The sequence below is a fragment of the Chiroxiphia lanceolata genome, chromosome 4 (assembly GCF_009829145.1).
Source record: "Chiroxiphia lanceolata isolate bChiLan1 chromosome 4, bChiLan1.pri, whole genome shotgun sequence".
In the NCBI taxonomy this organism is placed as follows: domain Eukaryota; kingdom Metazoa; phylum Chordata; class Aves; order Passeriformes; family Pipridae; genus Chiroxiphia; species Chiroxiphia lanceolata.
This window is the reverse complement of record NC_045640.1, coordinates 55,440,114-55,459,679: the sequence shown is the minus strand read 5'-3', so window position 1 is coordinate 55,459,679 and position 19,566 is coordinate 55,440,114. Positions and strand designations below refer to the sequence as shown.

Here is a 19,566-nt window from a genome sequence, read left to right as displayed (position 1 = left end):
TAATTTAGTAGTAATTATATTCTACTATTGCACGGTGAGGCCACATTCTCAGATTTATTCTCCATTCAGATTTGTCCTTTTTCCCCTGCTGGTCAGAGAACCAAATAGGTGCAGCATTGAAGTTGTGAATGCTTTCATGCCAGAAAAACCCTTACTGTTTTTAGTTACATTCTCTTCCACCAAAATGTCAAGCAACCTCTGTTTTTCTACTATTAAACTTCGGGCTGACTGTGGCAGATAGAATCTCTGACCTCTAGATCACAGAGTCATACAGGTGGGAGGGAACCTATGCAGGTCTCTCTGTCAAGCTCTTGCTAAAAGCTGTTCCAAATACAGCAGGTTACTGAGGGACTTGTCCTACCGTAGTGTGAATATTTCTAAGGGTGGTTGTCCAATAGCATCTCTGAGCCTCTGTTCTTTTGTTTGACCATCCTCATGGTAAAAGATAAGTCAGTAAATAAATAAAGTTCTTATATCTAGTCACAATTTCCTGTATTCTATCTTCTGTCTGTTGTCTTTCATCCTATTACTGTGCATCCCTAAGGATAGCCTGGCTCCATAATTTTTGAACCCTCCTAGTGGAAACGCTGCTCTGGTCAGCAATGAGATTCACTTCTCTTTGAAAGAGTGAGCAAAGCTGGCTCTCTTAACCTTTCCTCATTTAGTGTGCACTCCAGCCCCCCTCACCATCTTGTTGGTGTTTGCTGCACTTTCTTCATCATGGGAAAGTCTTGTACATAACTTACTCTGATATTAAAGGAAGGGAGTGTGTATGCAGCAAAATAATGGTCTTTCATTACCTCCAAAGGCCATCAAAATATTTCTGAATCTTTCTGTGCCTTTAATGGATTCTCAACCACAACTTAATGTTTTATTTCATGTTCTGCTTATGTAGCTTTGGTAATAACTGAACTTCAGAGTGAGTAGAGATTAGTTAAATTTCAAATTCCATTTTGTACAATAGCGGGTTCATCTTAAGTCACTACACCAGCCCAGAAGTGAGTTGGTTTTGTTTTTTTTTCAGTTTTCTTTTCTTTTTGAGTTCTAAGTCAAAGCATATGGAAGAATGTGATTTGATTTAGCTTTTGAAAGTGCATGACAGATTCATTTTTTCATGAAACTGAACTGAAATAAAATGGGCCTGTAGCAGTTTTGCCCATAGGATATTTTGTTTTAAGAAAATGGCTTTCTTTTGAAGGGCATGAGATAGAGCATGGTTTCAATTCCTGTAGAATATGGTACATTTATAAATGTGTATTTTATTGCTAACACCATATGGCTATATGTACTTTATAAAGGCCATTCACGCTAGCAGGCTCGAAAAGTGAATGTGTTATGCATCTTTAAACTCAAGGGAACTAATCCCCCCAAATTATTAAGTTGGTTTTTTTCTTTTTCATATTTTAGTGTTGATCTTTCTGTTTTCTCTTGTAAGGAATCTATCTCTGAAGCTGTCAAAGGAGGTAGACCAAGCAGAAGCCAGGTACCCTCGTGTTAGCCAGCTGGCTGGCAGCCCATCCATGGAGTGGCCTTTCACCGGTCTAGAAGAAGGTGGAGGCATTGAATCTTTGCCCTTCAGATTGATGCTGCAAGACTGCACAGCTGTAAAGACATTGCTTCTGAAAATGAAGAGGGTTCTTCAAGAGGTAATCACCCACTTATTTGTTAGATTAATATCTTTCAGCATTAATGAGCTAAGCAGCAGAAAAGGGTCAGTAAAGTTTATGACTTTATACCTTTTAATATGTCTTGAATATATGGAATTGATGCAGAAGTATAAATAGTTGTGCCTCAACATGGTGTAGGTCAGGAAGCTTATACTATAACAGAATTTAATTGATACTGCCATCTTGGCTTCCAAAGTGTAAAGCTTCTCTTGAGCTGCAAAAAGAAGGCAGGAGAGACCAACTGCTTTAGATCAAAATATGTTGTATGGTTTTCTTCCAGTATTTTAGGGCTTTTCAGTTTCCTTACTGCATTTGTTAACCATTACATGAAGTCACATGTAATTTATTTAGAGTAGAGATGTTAAGAAAAAAAAAATCTCTTAACTAAGAGTACTATAATTTTACCAGCTTGAGTCTGTAAATGATGTCTGAAATCAGATTTTTTAGGCCGTTCCTAACCGTTGCAAGAATCACGTCTTGTCCTGTCCTGCTGGTTTCTCCTGCTTCCCATATGGACTGCTGGTGTTGCTTTAAAAATTTTATTTTGTATCTGTTTCCCTTTAGAAATTTAGGGAAATCAAATTATTATTGGTTTGGATTTTTTTTTTTTTTGGTATTTTCCAGCTGTGGAGCCTTGACTCAGGTGTGTATTACAAACTTTTATCTTCATGTTTGTGAATTGCAGTGTGTGTTATCTTTGAGATCTGCAAGAAAGATATTTTTTTTGGTTTGTTTTTATCTATATAGTTCATAGAATTACAGAATAATTTAGGTTCAGAGGGCTCTCTGAAGGAGAGGAGGTCCCCCTCCTCTAGTCAAAACAAAGCCAGCTCAGAACAGGTTGCTCAGGTTCTTGCCCACTTAAACTTTTGGTACTTTAAATGGCATTTCCATATTGTCTCTGGGTAAGCATTCTAATATTTGACTACATCATTGTATTTTGTTCCCTATGATGTGAACAGAATTTCTCTTGTTGCAGTCAGCTTCATCATACAATAAAGACCAAATATAAGTTTAGGGTTTTTTTACTGCTCACTTCTTGGTCATCTGTATCTAAATTCAACCAACTGCTGCTCTGTCTGAAAAGGTTTATCAGCCTTTTGTTTGATAAACTATGTTTATCATTTACTCATGATACTTTTCAATCAGTCCTCCTAAATCACATGTTTTTGCTGGATGGCAAGCCTCTTTCCAGTTTCCTTTGATTCTCTAGAAGCTTCATGTGTGCTATTGGGATTCTTAATGCACTCCTGTTTTGCTGAATCCAGAATTGAAGTCATTAGTTCTCCATCAGTTCCTTCTTATATAATGTCAGAATACAGAGTGAATTTAAAGGATTTATAACCTCATTTTATCTGGAAAGAAATAATAAGAATTATGATAATACATGCCATAGCTGTTGTAACATTCAGGTGGTAACATTGGCAGCGTTCGCTGTTGCTTCTAATGTGAATAATTCTATTACACTCAGAAAAGTTCTTCTTTACCATGACGGTAAGCATAAGAATTTTAGTTTTAACTTACCAGGTTCGATTCAGCTTGTCTAAGAATTTACTGTTATTTTCTATATGGATATATGTTGTACCTTATACTACTTCATCTTTAAGAAAATTCACCAGTTGATCTGCACAAAAGAAACACAAGGTACTTCGTGCAACTCGATGGAATTTCATTTCCGCTTACTAATTTCTCCTTATGTAACTCACTGATTTTAGTTTGTCATCTTAATCATTCAGTCTTTTGCTTACTTGTTCCTTTGTGTCATATAATTTCCATCTCTCCATCTGACTGTTACAAAGTGTGTCTTTGTCCTTTGCTTTTCTTTTTTGTCTTGCCTTATGAAATCAAAATGGCTTTTTTCTAATTCCATATTAGATGTGCTGGAATTTAACTCGCTGTTTATCAGCACCTTTGAGATCTAATATCTTGATAGAATTACACATTTTCTTAGCTATGTACTAGAAAAACTTCTTACTTGGCCAGAATGAAATCACCAATCTGATGATTATTGAAAAGTTTTGTTGCCTTGAGTTGTTATTTCTATTTCAGTTTTCAATGAATGGCTGATGTAATGTCAGCAATAGAAAAGTTATGAAGAATGCTGTAAAATGGTATGGGAGTGTACTTCTTAGTATCCCCACATGAGAAATAGCTCTTTATTATGTAGTGCAATATTTCAGTTCTGCTGATGTAAATACATGTGCTAATTTTTGAAACATATAATTACTTTTGCACAGTTTTCATAGTTAACAAACCCATCCACTACACAGCAGGTGTTATTAAGAATTAGTAAGAATTAATCCAAACCCAGAATATGATTCAAAACACCATGAGTAACTAGTCTGAACAACGAAAGAAAAGATGACCTTGAAATATACTAGAAGTTTATATTGAAATGACAGAACTTGATTATTTTCAGAAATACAGACATTTATGCATTTACGTCACTTTTAAATTATTAGTGAAAGATTACAGGAAAATATAATCCCATCAAATTGAAATATTGTATTGAAGATTCTGATAAATAAGTCATCTGAGCATATTTAGCAGACAGTTTCCATGGAGAAGATACCCTACTTCCATTGCAACTAGATGTAATTTCTTCATCCAGAAATCACTTTTGCCCCAACCAGTATTATAAATCAAACTCACAATAGTACAGAACAAAAGACATAAAAGAAAAATTTTTTCCTTACCATGGAACGCTCAAATATTTTTAGATGTAGTGAACCATAGTCTCTCGCAAGCTTATATGGTATAGAAGTGATATATTTTATTTAAAAGGATAAATTAAGATTATTTAGAAAAATAATAATATGTCATGTTTTCATCCACTTAAAACATACAGAGCATAGAAACTACACGGGGAAAATTACACGGGTCACCAGAAAAAAGGCTGCAGTATTTCTGTTTTATAGCTGATATAGAAGAAGGAATCACAGTAGTGTACACCTCTTTGTTGAAAAATAACATGCTAATTGAGTTAAAATATTAGCCCTATTATTCAATAAAATCCTTCTTCTTAAGCACTGAACACCGCTTCTAAAGAATAATTTAATTATTCTTTGCCAAAATGTAATACTAGCTAGTAAAATATGCTTTTTTTTTGTTGCAGTTGCTTGTAATTGAAGAATCTAAATGGAAAAACTGCATGCAATGTATGCTGTTCTGTGCTGCAGATTTATAAAGCAATGAGTTAGCTTGTTATTAGTCTTATCTTGAAAATGGAAATTGAAGACATGGCAGTAACTTGCAAGATTGAGAATGTTATTTAGTAAAAGGCTAATGAATGATCATTTAATTAAGAGAATTAATTACCTTTTCAGTTTCAGTGAAAAAGCCTTGAAAATGTCTATTAATAATTCTTTATAGTTTTGGCCATGCCAGTCTCATAAGGCAGATTGTCCCCCAGTGTTTTGAAAACTTCATTGAACAAAGCTGAAGATAGTCTGAAGGACCCTGGCAAGTGAGGAAACTAGGCAATCCACCAAGCGGACCAGAAAATATCTCAAATTACCTTCAGCAGCTTTTTCTCATGGCAGTTCCGTTTCTAACAGACAGATCTGCAATAATGGCATAACGAAGGCTTGTGGGCTGCATCATTTCATGAAAAAGTATTACTAGAGATTAACATCATGGGCAGCTTGATAAAAGCCACTTCAGCCTAGAAGACAATACAAACTATCGTGTAGCCTGCCTGTGATTTACAAGTAGTTCTTGGCCTCCCTTTTCTCTCCAGCTCTCTGATGTTTATTGAACTGTTTGGGTTTTGGTTTGGAATTTTTTTTCCCCCTTCAAAGTCTAATCAGTGTTGACCTTTTTGTCAGTAATGACTCCTCTCATTTAAAAGAAAAAAGGAAAAAAATAGGGAGTTGGATGGATAACATTGGTAGGTTTGCCCACTCCTGAGAAATGGATTCTCAACTTTCTGACTTCAGACAGGCCTTTCTGCTCTGAACTGCTCTTTAACTTAATCTCTGCCACTTTTTTTCCCCAATATGCTGTTCCATACTTTAGGCTTGTTTCTGCAGGTCATATTTTCCCTGTATTCTTTATGAAATACATGGTTTATCAACTACATAATTCTACTTTTGGATATTTTTATGAGGCTATCAGAAGTGACCTTACTGGTTGCTAATCTAGAAAATTAAGATATGTTGTCTATATGTTTGTGTAATTCAGAATATAAATTATTCAGTGCATGCCCATGCTTTTTTTGGAGCTCTGCAAAACAGCATGCAGGCTGTAGAGCTTTAGCTAATTCCTACAATTAGCAATAGGAATAAGTCACTTTGGACATACATTGCATACTGTGTTTTCTAATTAATCATTTATTTTACTGAGGGAAATTACAGCTGTCTGTGGCTGTCATTAAAACTTAATGGGTCCAATACAGTGTCTTTAGATTACACTTGAAAAAAACGAAAAAAGAGAAATGTGGAAAATGAGGTTAAAATTGCTGTGAGTCTGGCCCTGAGAGCTGCCTGAGATTAGGGGGGCAGAGTGAGACCACTCAGTCTGCAATTAGTCTGTCAGATATCACTGGGTACATTACTTCTCCCCGTGCATCTTTCACTTCATCAGTAAAATAAGCATAATTATAGGGTCTTCTTTTATGCTGCACTTGCAATCTACTAATGGAAAGTACTAAGAGAAAGCTAAGTGTTGCTTCCAATGTTTTGTGGTCTGATTGCTAAGCAATATAGAATTGACCTTAAACTATGGTTTTTAAAGACCTGAAAGCATTTCCTGCAGTCCACTATGAAATGTATTGTGTTTGCTAATATTGTGCTAGCCACTCTAGAAACCAATTGCAAGTTTAATACACTGTAAAAGACTGCAGGTTTTCTTCCTTTAAGTAACTTTGTAATTAACCACTGTAGCATTGCTGATTTATTCAACAACTCTGCATTTAACACAGTCCCTTTTATCAAGTAATTCATGCTGGAAATTGGTAATTCCTTCATTTCATGGTGTGTTGACACTGCATATACCCATAAATTTAAATAACTAATAATAAAAATGTACTAGATTTAGTAATAGGATTTAAATTTATCACCTTAAATTGCTTTTTCACTTGAAAATATGCATTGGCATACCTATGCCCAGCTACTTGCAAAGACAGAAACAGAACCCCCCAGTTTCACACTTGTGTGTATCTTCTAGGAGTATATCTCAGTGTAATGGAGAATAGTGGGAGCTGGTGGATATAATCTAGTATTCACTTTCACAGTGAAGATGTTTTACTCTAAGATTATGCATTATAAGGTATTTAATAACAACAAACAAACTCAGTGTTTGTTATGTTGTTAGATGTTCACAAGTTACATGAAAACTTTCCCCTCGCCCCCCCCTCCCAACCATAATTTTTAGGCACACTTCATAGGGCAAGCACCAGCTCAAACATTGTCATTATGTGTGCTGAACTTAGCATACTCTGAAACAGGTTGTATACTGTAATTAAAGTCCTATTTCTTAGGTTTCTTAGCTGAATATGCCTCAGAAATCATTGAGCAGCACCCCCAGATCCCTTTCTGCTGAGCAGCTTTCCAGCTGCTCTTCCGTGCTCCTATAGTGCTGTATGGGGTTGTTGCACAGGACCCAGCGCTTGGCCTTGTTGATCCTCAAACAATTCTCAGCCCATCAATCCAAATTCAGCCTGTCCAGATCCCTCTGCAGAGCCTTCCTACTCTCCAGCAGATCCAGACTCCCACCCAACTCTACGCTGATAGGCCTGTAGTTTCTTGGAGCCTCCTTCCAGCCCTTCTTGTAGATGGGCATAATGTTTGCTAACCTCCATTCAACTGGGACCTCCCTGATGAGCCAAGACACCTGGTGAATGACTGAAAATGCCTCGGTGAACTGCTCCACCGGCTCCCACAGTACTCTTGGTTGATCCCATCTGGCCCCATAGACTTGTGCATGTGTAAGTGGTGTAGGAGCTTGCTGGCCATTTCCCCTTGGATTATGGAGGTTTCCTGTCCCTGTCTTTCAGCTCAAGGGTCTGGGTTGCCCCTGAGGACAACTGATCTTACTATTAAAGACTTTAAAGAATGAGGCAGAAGGCATTAAGTTCCTCATCCTTTGTCACTTTGTTTCCCCTCACATCTGGTAAAGGATGGAGAGTTTCCCTCGCCCTCCTTTTGTTGTTAATGTATTTATAGAAATTTTTTTTGTTTGTTTTTTACAGCAGTAGACAGATTAAGTTCTAGTTGGGCTTTGGCCCTTCTAGTTTTCTTCATGTATAACCTCATGAAATCTTTGAAGTCCTCCTGAGTTTCCTGCCTCTCCTTACAAAGGTCTCAAACTCTCTTTTTTTCTTAAGTTGCAGCCAAAGCTTTCTGTTCAACCAGGCTGGTCTTCTTCCCTGCCAGCTTGTCTTTTGGCATGTGGGGATGGCCTGTTCCTGTGCCACTAAGATTTCTTTGTTGAAGAATATCCAGCCTTCCTGGACTCCTTTTCTCTTAAGGATTCCCTCAAGGGTCTTTGTACTTTACAACACATGCTCCTGAAAGAGTGTTCATTTGCTCTCCTGACACTCTATGAGTAATTCAGAGTGTGAGGTTACAGGCTGGGATGGGCACACAGCTTTTGGCTCCTGCAAAGTCACACTAATCTCGACTCAACAAAAAGATCTTCTGAAATGGTTCAACTCAGTTATCGGTTCATGTCATTGCCCATGCTCATGACAAAGTTCTTTAAAAGGCCACATTCAAAGTGTTTTTGAGCCCCACTTTGCGATTATCAGTCTCAAATGAATACTCTTAACTTTTAATACTGAAAGTGGAAAATTTCCTAGCTCCATTTATGTTCTGTTTGATCTGCTGTTGACCTAGTGGCTTAAGGTTTGTAGATTACGTATGTCTGTGTGCTGCAGCCTTAGTGAAACCAGAGTTACCATGAAACATTATTCTCTCCTGAATGGAGGTGGTGGTGATACATATGTGCTTACTCCATGTATTTGGAAGGCAAATGATGGGTTCTTTCTTGTTTCTCCTGTGGTTGCCTGAATGAAACATTTTCATAGGGCAGTGCAATGTGCTCCAGGTCAGCACGGATTTGCATAGCATACTGCCCCAGCCTCCTCAACAGCCAGGTCTTAAGAGCACCTTGCAGAGAGGCATTAAAAATAGTAACCCTATTAATATGTAATGTCCCTACATCAGCAGTTCTGTGCAATTGGCTGTGATTAACCTGTGGCTGAAGACCATGAAATTGTAACAGTTACAAAACTGAAACCATTTTGTCATTTAGCACTGCTGTGGTTTTGATCAGTTGCTGCAGGTCACTCAGCTAAAGCGCACCTGACGCTCCTTGGCAATGGAGCTGATCACACCAGTTGCATTTTCTGATAAATCTACAAATTCCAAAGAGTGCATTATGAAATTATGAGCAGGCAGTGGAAGAAATCCAGAATGTCTGCAAAAGGCTGTAGAAGGAATTGATTATACTAAGTTGTTAAGAGCTCATAAGTAATTTGAGTTAAATGACAGAGGGTAGATGGAAGAGTTTATGATAAGAAAATGAATAATACTGCCAGATCTAACAATTTTCCCAATAAGTTATCCATTTTCTTAAAGAAAAAAACAGTTGGAAATAGGAGTGGGATGAAAATGAGTGCATGGCACCTAAGCTGCACTATAATTGATTTTCCTGGGGTTGTAGATATGAAAGTACCAACTTGTCAAACACTTGGAATTTATAAAGAGCACTTCATATGAGGTTTATAGCTGGTTCCATTGCCTTCAAATTGCAGTAAGTTAAAACCAAAAAGAATTGTCCTCATCTATACAGTTTCTTAACTTCTGAAGTTTTACAGTCCTATATATGCACTGTATTAAGATTTTTTTCTTCCTCATGATAGGTTTCAGAGTTTTCTTGGCACTGAAAAGTGACTGGTTCTATAGATAAAGCAGTAAAACTGATAATATGCAACTGCTGCTGTAAATGGATGTACAAGAAGAATAAAATATAATAGATAAAAGTGTAAGTCTCATATTCAGGTAGTGGAGTGCCAGCTGGGCATGTAGTTACTCATTTCAATATTTGTGTTCATATATGATTATAAAGATGATTTTCCAGAAATTAAATTTGATCTCTTAGTTATCCCCTAATCATCCAGAATTTCTGAAACAAGTGCTAGTGTAGTCGCAGGAGAAATTCTCACAGTTCATAGCATAGCTGGATCTTGGCATAGCTCTGTGCTGCAGATTTGTTTAATGCTTTCTCTGCACAGTGCATTCCATTACTTTGTAGCCCAGGTTATCAGAACAGTGCTGATCATTTTTCTAGTGGAAGAAAGATAAGATATGAAAAATGCTGATATAGCATGCTTACAACTGAGCAGCCTGATCTAGCAGGAGATGTCTCTGCTCACTGCAGGGGAGTTGGACTGTTCTATAATTCTGATTTTGACAAAAATAATAGCGCTGGTTTTGTGCAGTCTGACTCCACTTGAATTCATGAAGATGAAATGATTTGTTTGATGGCTTACACGATGAATCCCAGTGACAGAAAAAGAAACATTGTTTTGGAAAAGGATTTAGAAATTGCACATCAGAGGCATATTCTACACCTGGTTTTGTAATTGTCCAGAGCAAGGCACATGTGTTTTTCATGAATACATGGTGTCTCTAAAGAAATATTGCGTATGTCCAACGATCTGTATTTCTCTCCTTAATATATCTTAATATTATAAGTACAGCAGTTCTCTGCCTTTGGTCAAAGCCTCAGCTGGGTGTGAAATAGCACAGAATGCTGCTCCCTTCATCTTTCTCCTTACATTTTCTTGTTAATGGTGAGTTCCCTTTACAGAGACAGTAATCATCCTTGTGATTAAGAGCTCATGAATGTAAAATGCAAACTTAGCTCATGCCTAGGAATTTATTTTGTTTAAGTGAAATTGAAAACTGTCCTCTGTTTTCCCTCCTGGACTAAATCTTAAATATTGGAAAGGTGTCTGGTAAAAACAATATCCTCATTTGCAAGCTTAAAAGGGAGAATTCTTCTTTTTATCAACAGCTCTTGTGTCAAATCTGTATGAAGATAATCTAGATAGGAGCAAATACAGATGAAAAAATAACTGATGTTGCCTCAGTATAAACTGAACGTGTCATAAAGCAGCTAAGCAAGGATACAGTTTGATGACTTACCTCTTTTAAGTAGGGTAGGCATAAATAGAATGAACAACTAGCCAAGGATCACTTATATTCTAGTGTCTCTATTGGGCAAATCATTGTGATGGGGTTTTTTGGGTTTTGTTTTGTTTTTAGATTTTCTTTTAATACGAGGAAAACAACTCTCAGGTCACAGCAATAAACTGCCACCTTGGAAAAAGAGGAGCAGGTTTCTGTTAACTTGCCAACCCATGCAAAATCTTCTCAAAAAATTGTTCTTCACATTTCATTTAAACTATGTTATGAAATTAGATCGGTGGTGCTTGAATCTCCAGTGTATAGCCGTGCCAGTCCTACTCATCTGTGCAAGACCTCTGCTGCTAATAAATTTCTGGCAATAGCACAGAGAGAGCAAGCAGTGTTTGTGTCAGTTCTTTTGCTATGAAAATGAGCTTTTTTCTCACCAGTCCCACCAGTCCCCAACTCCTTTTTTTTTTTCTCTCTGTACTTTGTGAGACAGCTTTGGATCAGCTGGTGTCTTAAGCTTGTACTCCTAGTCTGTCTGATATTTAATTTCTCATGCACAGTGCTATGGAGCAATGATTGCTTTAAAAATAAAAACAAACTGGCATGGTTACATATAGAGAGAAACAGTTTAATGTGTCTGAATGTTTTATAGCTAAAAGATTTAACAAAAATAATCACTTAAGATGTAAGCAAATCTCCCACATAAGTGGGACCTTTCCTAATTTGCCCATTCAGAGAGGAAGAACTTTGTATCCTACTTGTATAGCCTACTTTTATATTGAAAGAGAGAGTTAGCTTATTTGGGGTACTCAAACTGAACATTAAAGGTAAAGTTTAAGATAATCCAGGATAAAAATACTGCTAATTATACTGACCTTTGTAAAACCAGTCAACTGTCATAACTGTATGCTGTCTAGTTCTTTATGTCATTAAAGGTCTCTTTCAAAGCTCATTGAGATGGAGAGCTCTGCCTTTACGTGTGTGAGCTTTGGACTCCCTGAACAAATAAGCAGTGACATCAAAATGGATTTGTACTCATAGTTCCTGTTTGTATGGGATTGTCATTATAATTCATATTCTAGTGGACTTGACTGTCTTTTTTCATTGTGGTTGTGTGTGTGTGTCTGTGGGTAAAATGTGGGTGTATAGCTGTAAATTATTTATATATTTTTACAATAAACTACTTACAAAGATAAATGTGGCTTTGTGATACGTGCATAGCTATACAGTTCTTACAGATATACCTAAAATATGCCTCTGTCTCCTGCTAATCACACTGATGGTTGCCTTGAATTTTCTGCTAAAAACTGAACCCATACCAAAAATTTGTTATATAATTTCAAATGCAAAGTACTTTTAAATATGTGCTTCTTCGACTGTTGTTTAGGTACTGGGCTTTCCTAACCTATGTCATTCCGTCATTGAACTGTTCTTTCACAACTGATTTTTCTAATGAATGTGAACTTTAAATGTATTTCTTTTGACTTTTGTGATTAAGCTCATTCTTAGATATATCTATCTTTATTAACATGTCATTATGTTTTGACAATGCAAGCTTCATCAGTATATTTTGTCTGGCAGTTCTGCAGGCCATATTTTACCATATGCCGTAGTTTGCTCATACTGTGCATTTATTTGGTTATTGGTTTGTTTATATACCCAGATAATTGATTTTTTTCCACAACTTCAGCATCTTTTTGTTTATCTCATATTTATGGCATATTTTGCCAGTTTCTTGAGCAATTTATAAGGGTAATGTATTGGCTCAAAATATAATTGTTTACTATTTATATCCCAGCTTTTACAAAAACATAATTATATAGTATTATTTGGATGAATTATTTTCTCGTGTTCTAGTCACTTTAGGACTTGCATTATGTACAGCTTAATTGTCTAGGATTAGTAAGAATTAATATAAAATACAGTATACTAGTATACTAATATTATAAGTAGTACAACATAGTCTTATTATTTTGATACTATGCAGTTTCTTTCCCCTATGTATCTCCATCTGAATACTGCAAAGGGTCTTAGAGAGGCATTTTTAAGTATCTTGACAGTATTTAAATCTTAGGGAAAAAAAGAATTTTGGATGAACTTTGGTCCTGTAATATTGTCATTGCATAATGCTGTTTTCTCTATAGTGTTTAAATAAATTATAATCAGTTGATCACTGATTGATCTCTGTTTGTAAGTGATATTCAGAACTGTGGACAGATAGCTGTGTGGTCTCGCAGATCCTACTGGAAACAAATTGAGATTGTGGTAGTTTGGTACAGTGTCTTATGGAATATGTTTCCATTAGAGCTGGAAGAGCATGTATGTGGTGATAGATTTGAAGCCAGTGCTAACTTGCATTGTTCACATTTGTTCATGTAGTAGAACCAGTTTATAAATAGATATATAGTGAGTCTTCAAGAGCATATTATTCTTGTGCTGATTTTTTTTTTCAGATTCCATTTGTGCCATGGTTACAATGTAGAACTTTATTCCATTTTCTGTGGAGTACAGATAGAAATGAGCCTTTTTTGACATACTGGGAAATCAAAATGCGTGTTCTTCTGGAGCTCTTTCTGTGTCAGAATAATCAAAATTTACATGGCTATAAACTACTTTTTCATTCGGATCTTCTTATTGGAAAATGCAATGTAAGTAGTGATAGCTTTACTTATGTGTGTCATTCAGAAAGGCATTCTATGCAAGTTACACCAAAATACCCCTTCATTTATTCCATCTTGGCTTTAATGTTAAATTGCAAATTCCTACCATGATCTGGAATATAGCTGCACAAAGGAGAGGGAATGAAGCACAGATGCAAAAATAGAAACAGAAGAAAAGTGGTGAAATATGAACCAAATGTAGAAATGCTTTGCTGGAAGGGGGTTTGTTTGAGCTAGTCTGGCACCCTGACAGGCCTGCTTCTGTATTTGGTATTTGCTGAAGCAAGTAATTTATCCTGACAGTAACTTTGCCAGTACTGCAAAAATCCTGTTTCACTAAGATTAACACTTTCTCCCTTGTTTCTAAGAAGAAATATGCTTTGTTTCTTGTTTCTGGATCTTCTTGTCATGTCTTACTGGTCTTCTGTGGTTTGTATGTGTACACTTTAGCAAGTGTTTTACATGAACTCCAGAAATAAGATCTAGCAGCTGAGCTTTTTAGCTTTCTTAGGTTGTTTTTGTTTTGTTTTGTTTTGTTTGTTTGCTTATTTGTTTTGTTTGTTTACTTATTTGTTTGTTTGAGTATTTTTAGAAACTGTCTCCTGTTGTAAGATTATGAGCTCCAACCACAAGAGAAAGTATGAAGACTAAGGTTTGGGGTAGCCATTATTCCAGATGGCTTTTGGAGCAGTAATGTGCAATATTCATATACTGTCCAATGAAATTCTCATGGCTTTGGCCCATGACATCATTCAGGCCCTTTTTGTTCATCACTACTGTGGTGACAAGTTGACTCACCTGCTTTTGAAGGAAAAAAAACTTAGAAGGAGTGGATAAGGAAAAAAAAAATAATGCATTCATAATTGTATAACATACAGGATTTATTCTGAGGAGAGTGCTGGTGGTGAGATTATGAGACTTAACTTAAAACAGGACGTGTGGGTATTTTTCTTCCTCTATTAGGTTTTAAGGCAGAGCTTTATTTAGAGAGGTTTCTACCCAGCAGAATGAATTGATAACTTGTAGTACTGGCAGAGGAGAGGACATTGTGTACTGCTGGATACCAGCAAAGAAGCTCCTTGTACCAAAGCAGTGTTTAGTTTCACACTATGATTGGCACAGTACAGCTGAAATTAAAATAGTTACAGTAATGAAAACTGGGCTAATTTTTAAAGTAAATTCAAACACAAACAGTAGTTTGTGCATTTTTCTGGTTTTTATGTCGCCGCATTTCAGTAATTCCTACTTTTTACTGAAAGTAACAAATCTGAAATCTACCATTCTTCTCAGTTGCAAATGCTGTTCTGCTTCATGTCATGGTCTTACAGCATAAGTAATCAAAGAATCACTAGTTGCAGCTTTTGCTATAAATGCCCAAATTTCAGTTTTCTACTTCACTCCAACACACAGCAGCTCAATTGCAGCATGAGACAAAGGCCTTCTTGAAACAGATAAAGTCAGTCTGGCAATTTGAATTTGCAAGTTCTAAAATAGGCAGTAGAGCCTGGCTTGGATCAGCCATCCAAACTGACATGAACTAAATGGTATGCTGCACAGTGGGCACTTCTAATGACAATACTTCTGCTTCTGTTCCTGTATGTAAAGCAAAAGCATGCACTAAGACTAACTTCTGGTTTTCCTACATAGAGTGTCATCTATCTAGAAAATGGTGGTTTTAAGCACCTTAGATTTCAGTAACATTGAATAGTGGACCTACACTGCTGATTGTGGTACTTTAACTTCTGTTGCAGTGAAATAAAGAAAATGATGACTGTATGGATTTATGGGTATGTTTAGGGTCTAGAGGGGAAGCCATATGAGGAGCAGCTGAGGTCAGTTGACTTTTTCAGCTGGAGGAGACTGAGGGGAGACCTCATAGTGGTCTGTGGCTTCCTCATGAGGGGAAGAGGAGGGACAGGTACCCATCTCTTCTCTGTGGTAACCAGCGACAGGACAGGAGGGAATGGCCTGAAGTTGTGTCAGGGCCATTGTTTTGGTCAGGAAAAGGTTCTCACCCAAAGGGTTGTTGAGCACTGGAACAGGCTCCCCAGGGAAGTGGTCACAGCACCAAACCTGGCAAAGTTCAAGAAGCATTTGAACAATGCTCTCAGGGTCATGGTGTGACTGTTGGGGCTGTCCTGTGCATGGCCAGGATTTGTAACTCCATTCTTTCGCATATTCGTAGGGAATAGTGCAGCCATCAGTTTTATTTTTAAAGTCTACCTGGTGCAGTTGTTTTGTCTTTGAATAGACCAGGAAAAGATCCTTGGTTGTTGAAATTAAAAAGCTTTGTTGTTGCTGTTGTCATTTGATTGATTATAGCACAGAAGTACAGTACAGGTTAGTGCAGGCTAATTTTGTTTACAAAACACATCTTTACTTATAACCAGAATAAGCATTGTCGTTCTTTAATGTAATCTTAAGACTTTCTCAAGCCAAGCCAGTTTCAGAAGTTAGATGTTTGCAAAGGTATATTCATGACAGTCTCACCTCTACCTCCAGTGCACTGTTGCATTACAGACAGGGCTTGGACAAAAGGCTCATTATGCCCACCTTCATTGAACATGACTGATGCTGTTCTTAATCTGCATTTGTTATCTGTGTGTTAAACATTATTTTTCCCTTGAGTGATTGTAGATGCTATAAATATTTGTGAATATTTGGTGAACGTTTTGTGGATATTGCAAAATACCAATATTTCCCTTTTATTTTATTTCATCCATGGGTTAATTAATTCATAGTAAATTTCTTCTCCTCTGTGTCACTGGCTTCTTGTTCTGCATATGCATATCACTTTTTGTAGTAGTCATCTCTCAGTGACCATCTGGTATATAAAAGGTCAGTTCAAGTCTTTCCATTAACCATAATAGATATCAATTGAGAAGATACTCCAAAAGAGTTTTTCAGTCTCCTTTTAAATAAATTTTAAAGGGTTTGATGTGGAAAGATCAGTGTTTGTTAAGTTTTTAATCTATCCTCTAAAAATTAATAGATTACTGTACAGTTACTATAGAATTTTGTAGGACTCAAAAGACCTGTTAAAAACTTTGTTCTGTGGAACCCTGTACATTGGATTTGTTGTGTTTTCACCATCACTGTTTAAAGACAGAAACATCAATCACTAAAGTCACAAAGCTCTCTGTTTAGGGCACATATATCCTTGTATTCCTAATAATACTACATCCTGTAAAATGTTAGTGGAGTTTTGATTTTGCAAGCCCTATTGCTGAAGTGTTCACATTGTTTTGTTACACACAACTTAATGTTGATTGCTTTCAGAGATGGAACTGAAGCAACTTTAAGTGCATGCATATATATAGAATAATTTTCAGAAAGAGAAAAAAGGCTGTCTTAAGTTCCAGTAAAAGCAGCATAAAAGCTAGTGTATGTATTCTAAATTAATATATAGTTTCAAATGAAATCATATCTTTAGGCTGAATCTTCAGGAATTTTAATACTACCTGAACATGTGCAGTTGCTTATTTGTCTTTGTGTACTGTTAGGTTTTTTTTTTTAAAAAAAACAAAGGGTCTTAATCAGATGCTGATTATCAGAAGCAATAGATCTAGGAAGAAAAGGCAAACATAGCTTTGGAAAAAAAGGAATTAAGATTTGTAGTGTGCAGGGAAAAAAAGGCTTCTCAAGTTACCTGAGATTACCTCTGAGCTATTTCTTGGTGGGAATAGGTGGGTTTTTTTGATGAAATATGTTTATGTGGAAGATGAATGAATTGTGTGTGAAAGTTCCAAGAGGCATTTTTAAGTAGACAGTTTTACATGCTTAGCAGCTGTTAAACTATGTCCACTATTAAATGCCTTCAGGGAGCAGAAGCAGTTGTTTTAGAACCATATATGAAATGGCAAGAACTTGATTTATTCTGCTGAGGTGCTCCTTCTTGCTGTTAAGAAACTTCTAACAAATGTTTCCAGTGGTTTCAGTTTTTCATTCTGAAAAAGGTGATAGAAACCTGGGAGATTTTAATCTGGTGCTTTCTTATTTTCTCACATGGAATAGATTTTGCTCTGTACTAAGACTACAGGAGATGGATTGGGACAGAATCAGTCTTCCAGCACGTGTCAACACAAGGAGCAGCTGGTAACTGCTCTTCTTAGTTAGAGGAAGCCAGAAGGAGAAATGATGTTTCATTTCCTGCCTTGCTGTTCTTTTGGGCAAGAGAAGATGAGGAAAGAGAGGGAAACTATTATGGCTCTTTAGAGACAAAATTTTATTTCCTGCAATGTGCCTGTTCTGCTTTACGAACTGCAAGTCAGGAAAACTAAACTTCTACCTTCTCTTGATGTGTAGCTTCAACACTTCAGTGGCAGGAAGGGAGAATCCACTGTGCAATCACCAAGGGAGTCATTGGACCAGAGCCATTTCTGGGTAGGACAAGTAAGGTTGGAGGAGGAGGGAGTTTATTCTTCTGTGTGGCTCAGAGACACCGGCAGATTCTTAACATCCTTCTGTGGTTTCCATGTACTAAAAAGCCTGCCTTTTTTTTAAATTAAGCAACATTTGCTAGTGCTTTGCAAACACATAGAACAAGGAACATGGCTTTTTTTTTTTTTTTTTTTTAATTTACCTTTGAATGTGTGATATAAATACGTGTGTGTGCTTTACGGTGCATCTGTAAATATTCTCATATTTGTCACGTGGAGATTTACCTTTAAATATTGAAGGATACATGAGCTCTAACAGACAACTAATTAGACATTTCTTCCTACAAGGAGGGCTTGTGTTTATGAGCCACATATGTCCTACTTGTATTTTCAAATGACAAGCCTTTTCAAATGGTGAACTTGTTTTCTGCCTGATGCTCACACAGACTTTTTCCGGTATTTAGAAGTACATTTGCAGATTGCAGAGCCAAGCCAGTTTCACAGCATGACAGACCAAACTCTAAACACTCTTGCTGACTGTAAGGAAGATGAAATTATCCTTTTTTAAATTTCTGTCATTCGTTATATGTGATAGCAAGCTTCAAATTTAAATTCAAATGTAGTGTTATAAAAATAGCTGGGAAAAAAATTAAAAAAGAATGTAGTAAATCTAACCTCTTTGCATGGAATGCTATTTTTAAAAGCTCTAAGGTAAAACCCAGAGGTGGCAAAATATATAATTTTCAGTCTGGAGGAAGATTGATAACCTTAACATGTTTCTTATCATGCCAAAAATAATCTTTATGCTAATGGACATTCCTTATAATATTGCCTATAGGTAATTAGAAATTATGAAAGAGGGAAGGAGACCTTGAGATCACATTAATAAAGTAGTACAATGAGGGAGGATAGAGAGTAGCCAATGTGTACTGCTGTCTGGCAGACAATATGAAAGATCATTGAGAGGATATTTAATTTTGATACTAGATCAAAATTGTGGTAGGAAACAGAACACAAACCTTTTCCTTAAAAAAAAAAAAAGGTTAAAATTGGATCTTCACTGGCTGTTTTTAATGGTAGGTTCAATAATAGCAAAGGCTCTTCTTCTTCCTCACTGAAAAGAATCTCCCAAAGACGTAAGGATATTTGAGTGCATATTTTGAGCACAATAGATGATACTGTCCATCTATGAGAGAGAATGGAGAGGAAAATACCAGTGTGTATGAGGGGAAGGAGAATGTTATAGGCACTGGATAGGAGTGGGAAGGTGTGGGAAATGGAAAATTAGATATATCCATCGGTATCAGAATATAAGGAATAGGAACCATCCTTTGTGGAGCAGTTTGATAATATGTACACAGGAAGGAAATGAGAATACAAGAATGGAAAGAGATTTTTTAAAGCAGTGTTAGGATATAATAGCAACAGTGGAAACATTTGTTTATATTCAGACATAATACACTATATTCTGAGAAGGACAGTGTTAGGAGTGGTAGTATGTGCCCTGAAATTTTCTCATGTGATTTCTGTAAGTAAAAAATAACATATTATAGGATGGAGTGACAATGGCATTTTGAGTTCATCCATCTGTGAGAAATGCTGTGCCAGTTCTGCTTTCAGCCTGTGGTCCTGCTGGAACTCAGGTTTGTGTGGAATTATCATAGTTTGATGTAACCAAAACTTGAACAAACACCATGGGGGTTCAGCCACCTTCAAT

The 19,566-nt window shown here is 36.5% G+C and overlaps 1 protein-coding gene across 1 annotated transcript in view; it reads left to right on the top strand.

Moving 5' to 3' along the window:
• The window catches only part of CCSER1 (coiled-coil serine rich protein 1), a 641,015-nt gene that overhangs the window by 259,151 nt on the left and 362,298 nt on the right, over positions 1-19,566 (top strand). Inside the window, exon 6 of the mRNA XM_032686628.1 lies at positions 1,436-1,646. Within this exon, the coding sequence (XP_032542519.1) occupies positions 1,436-1,646 (211 nt within the window). The remainder of the gene's footprint in view (positions 1-1,435; positions 1,647-19,566) is intronic.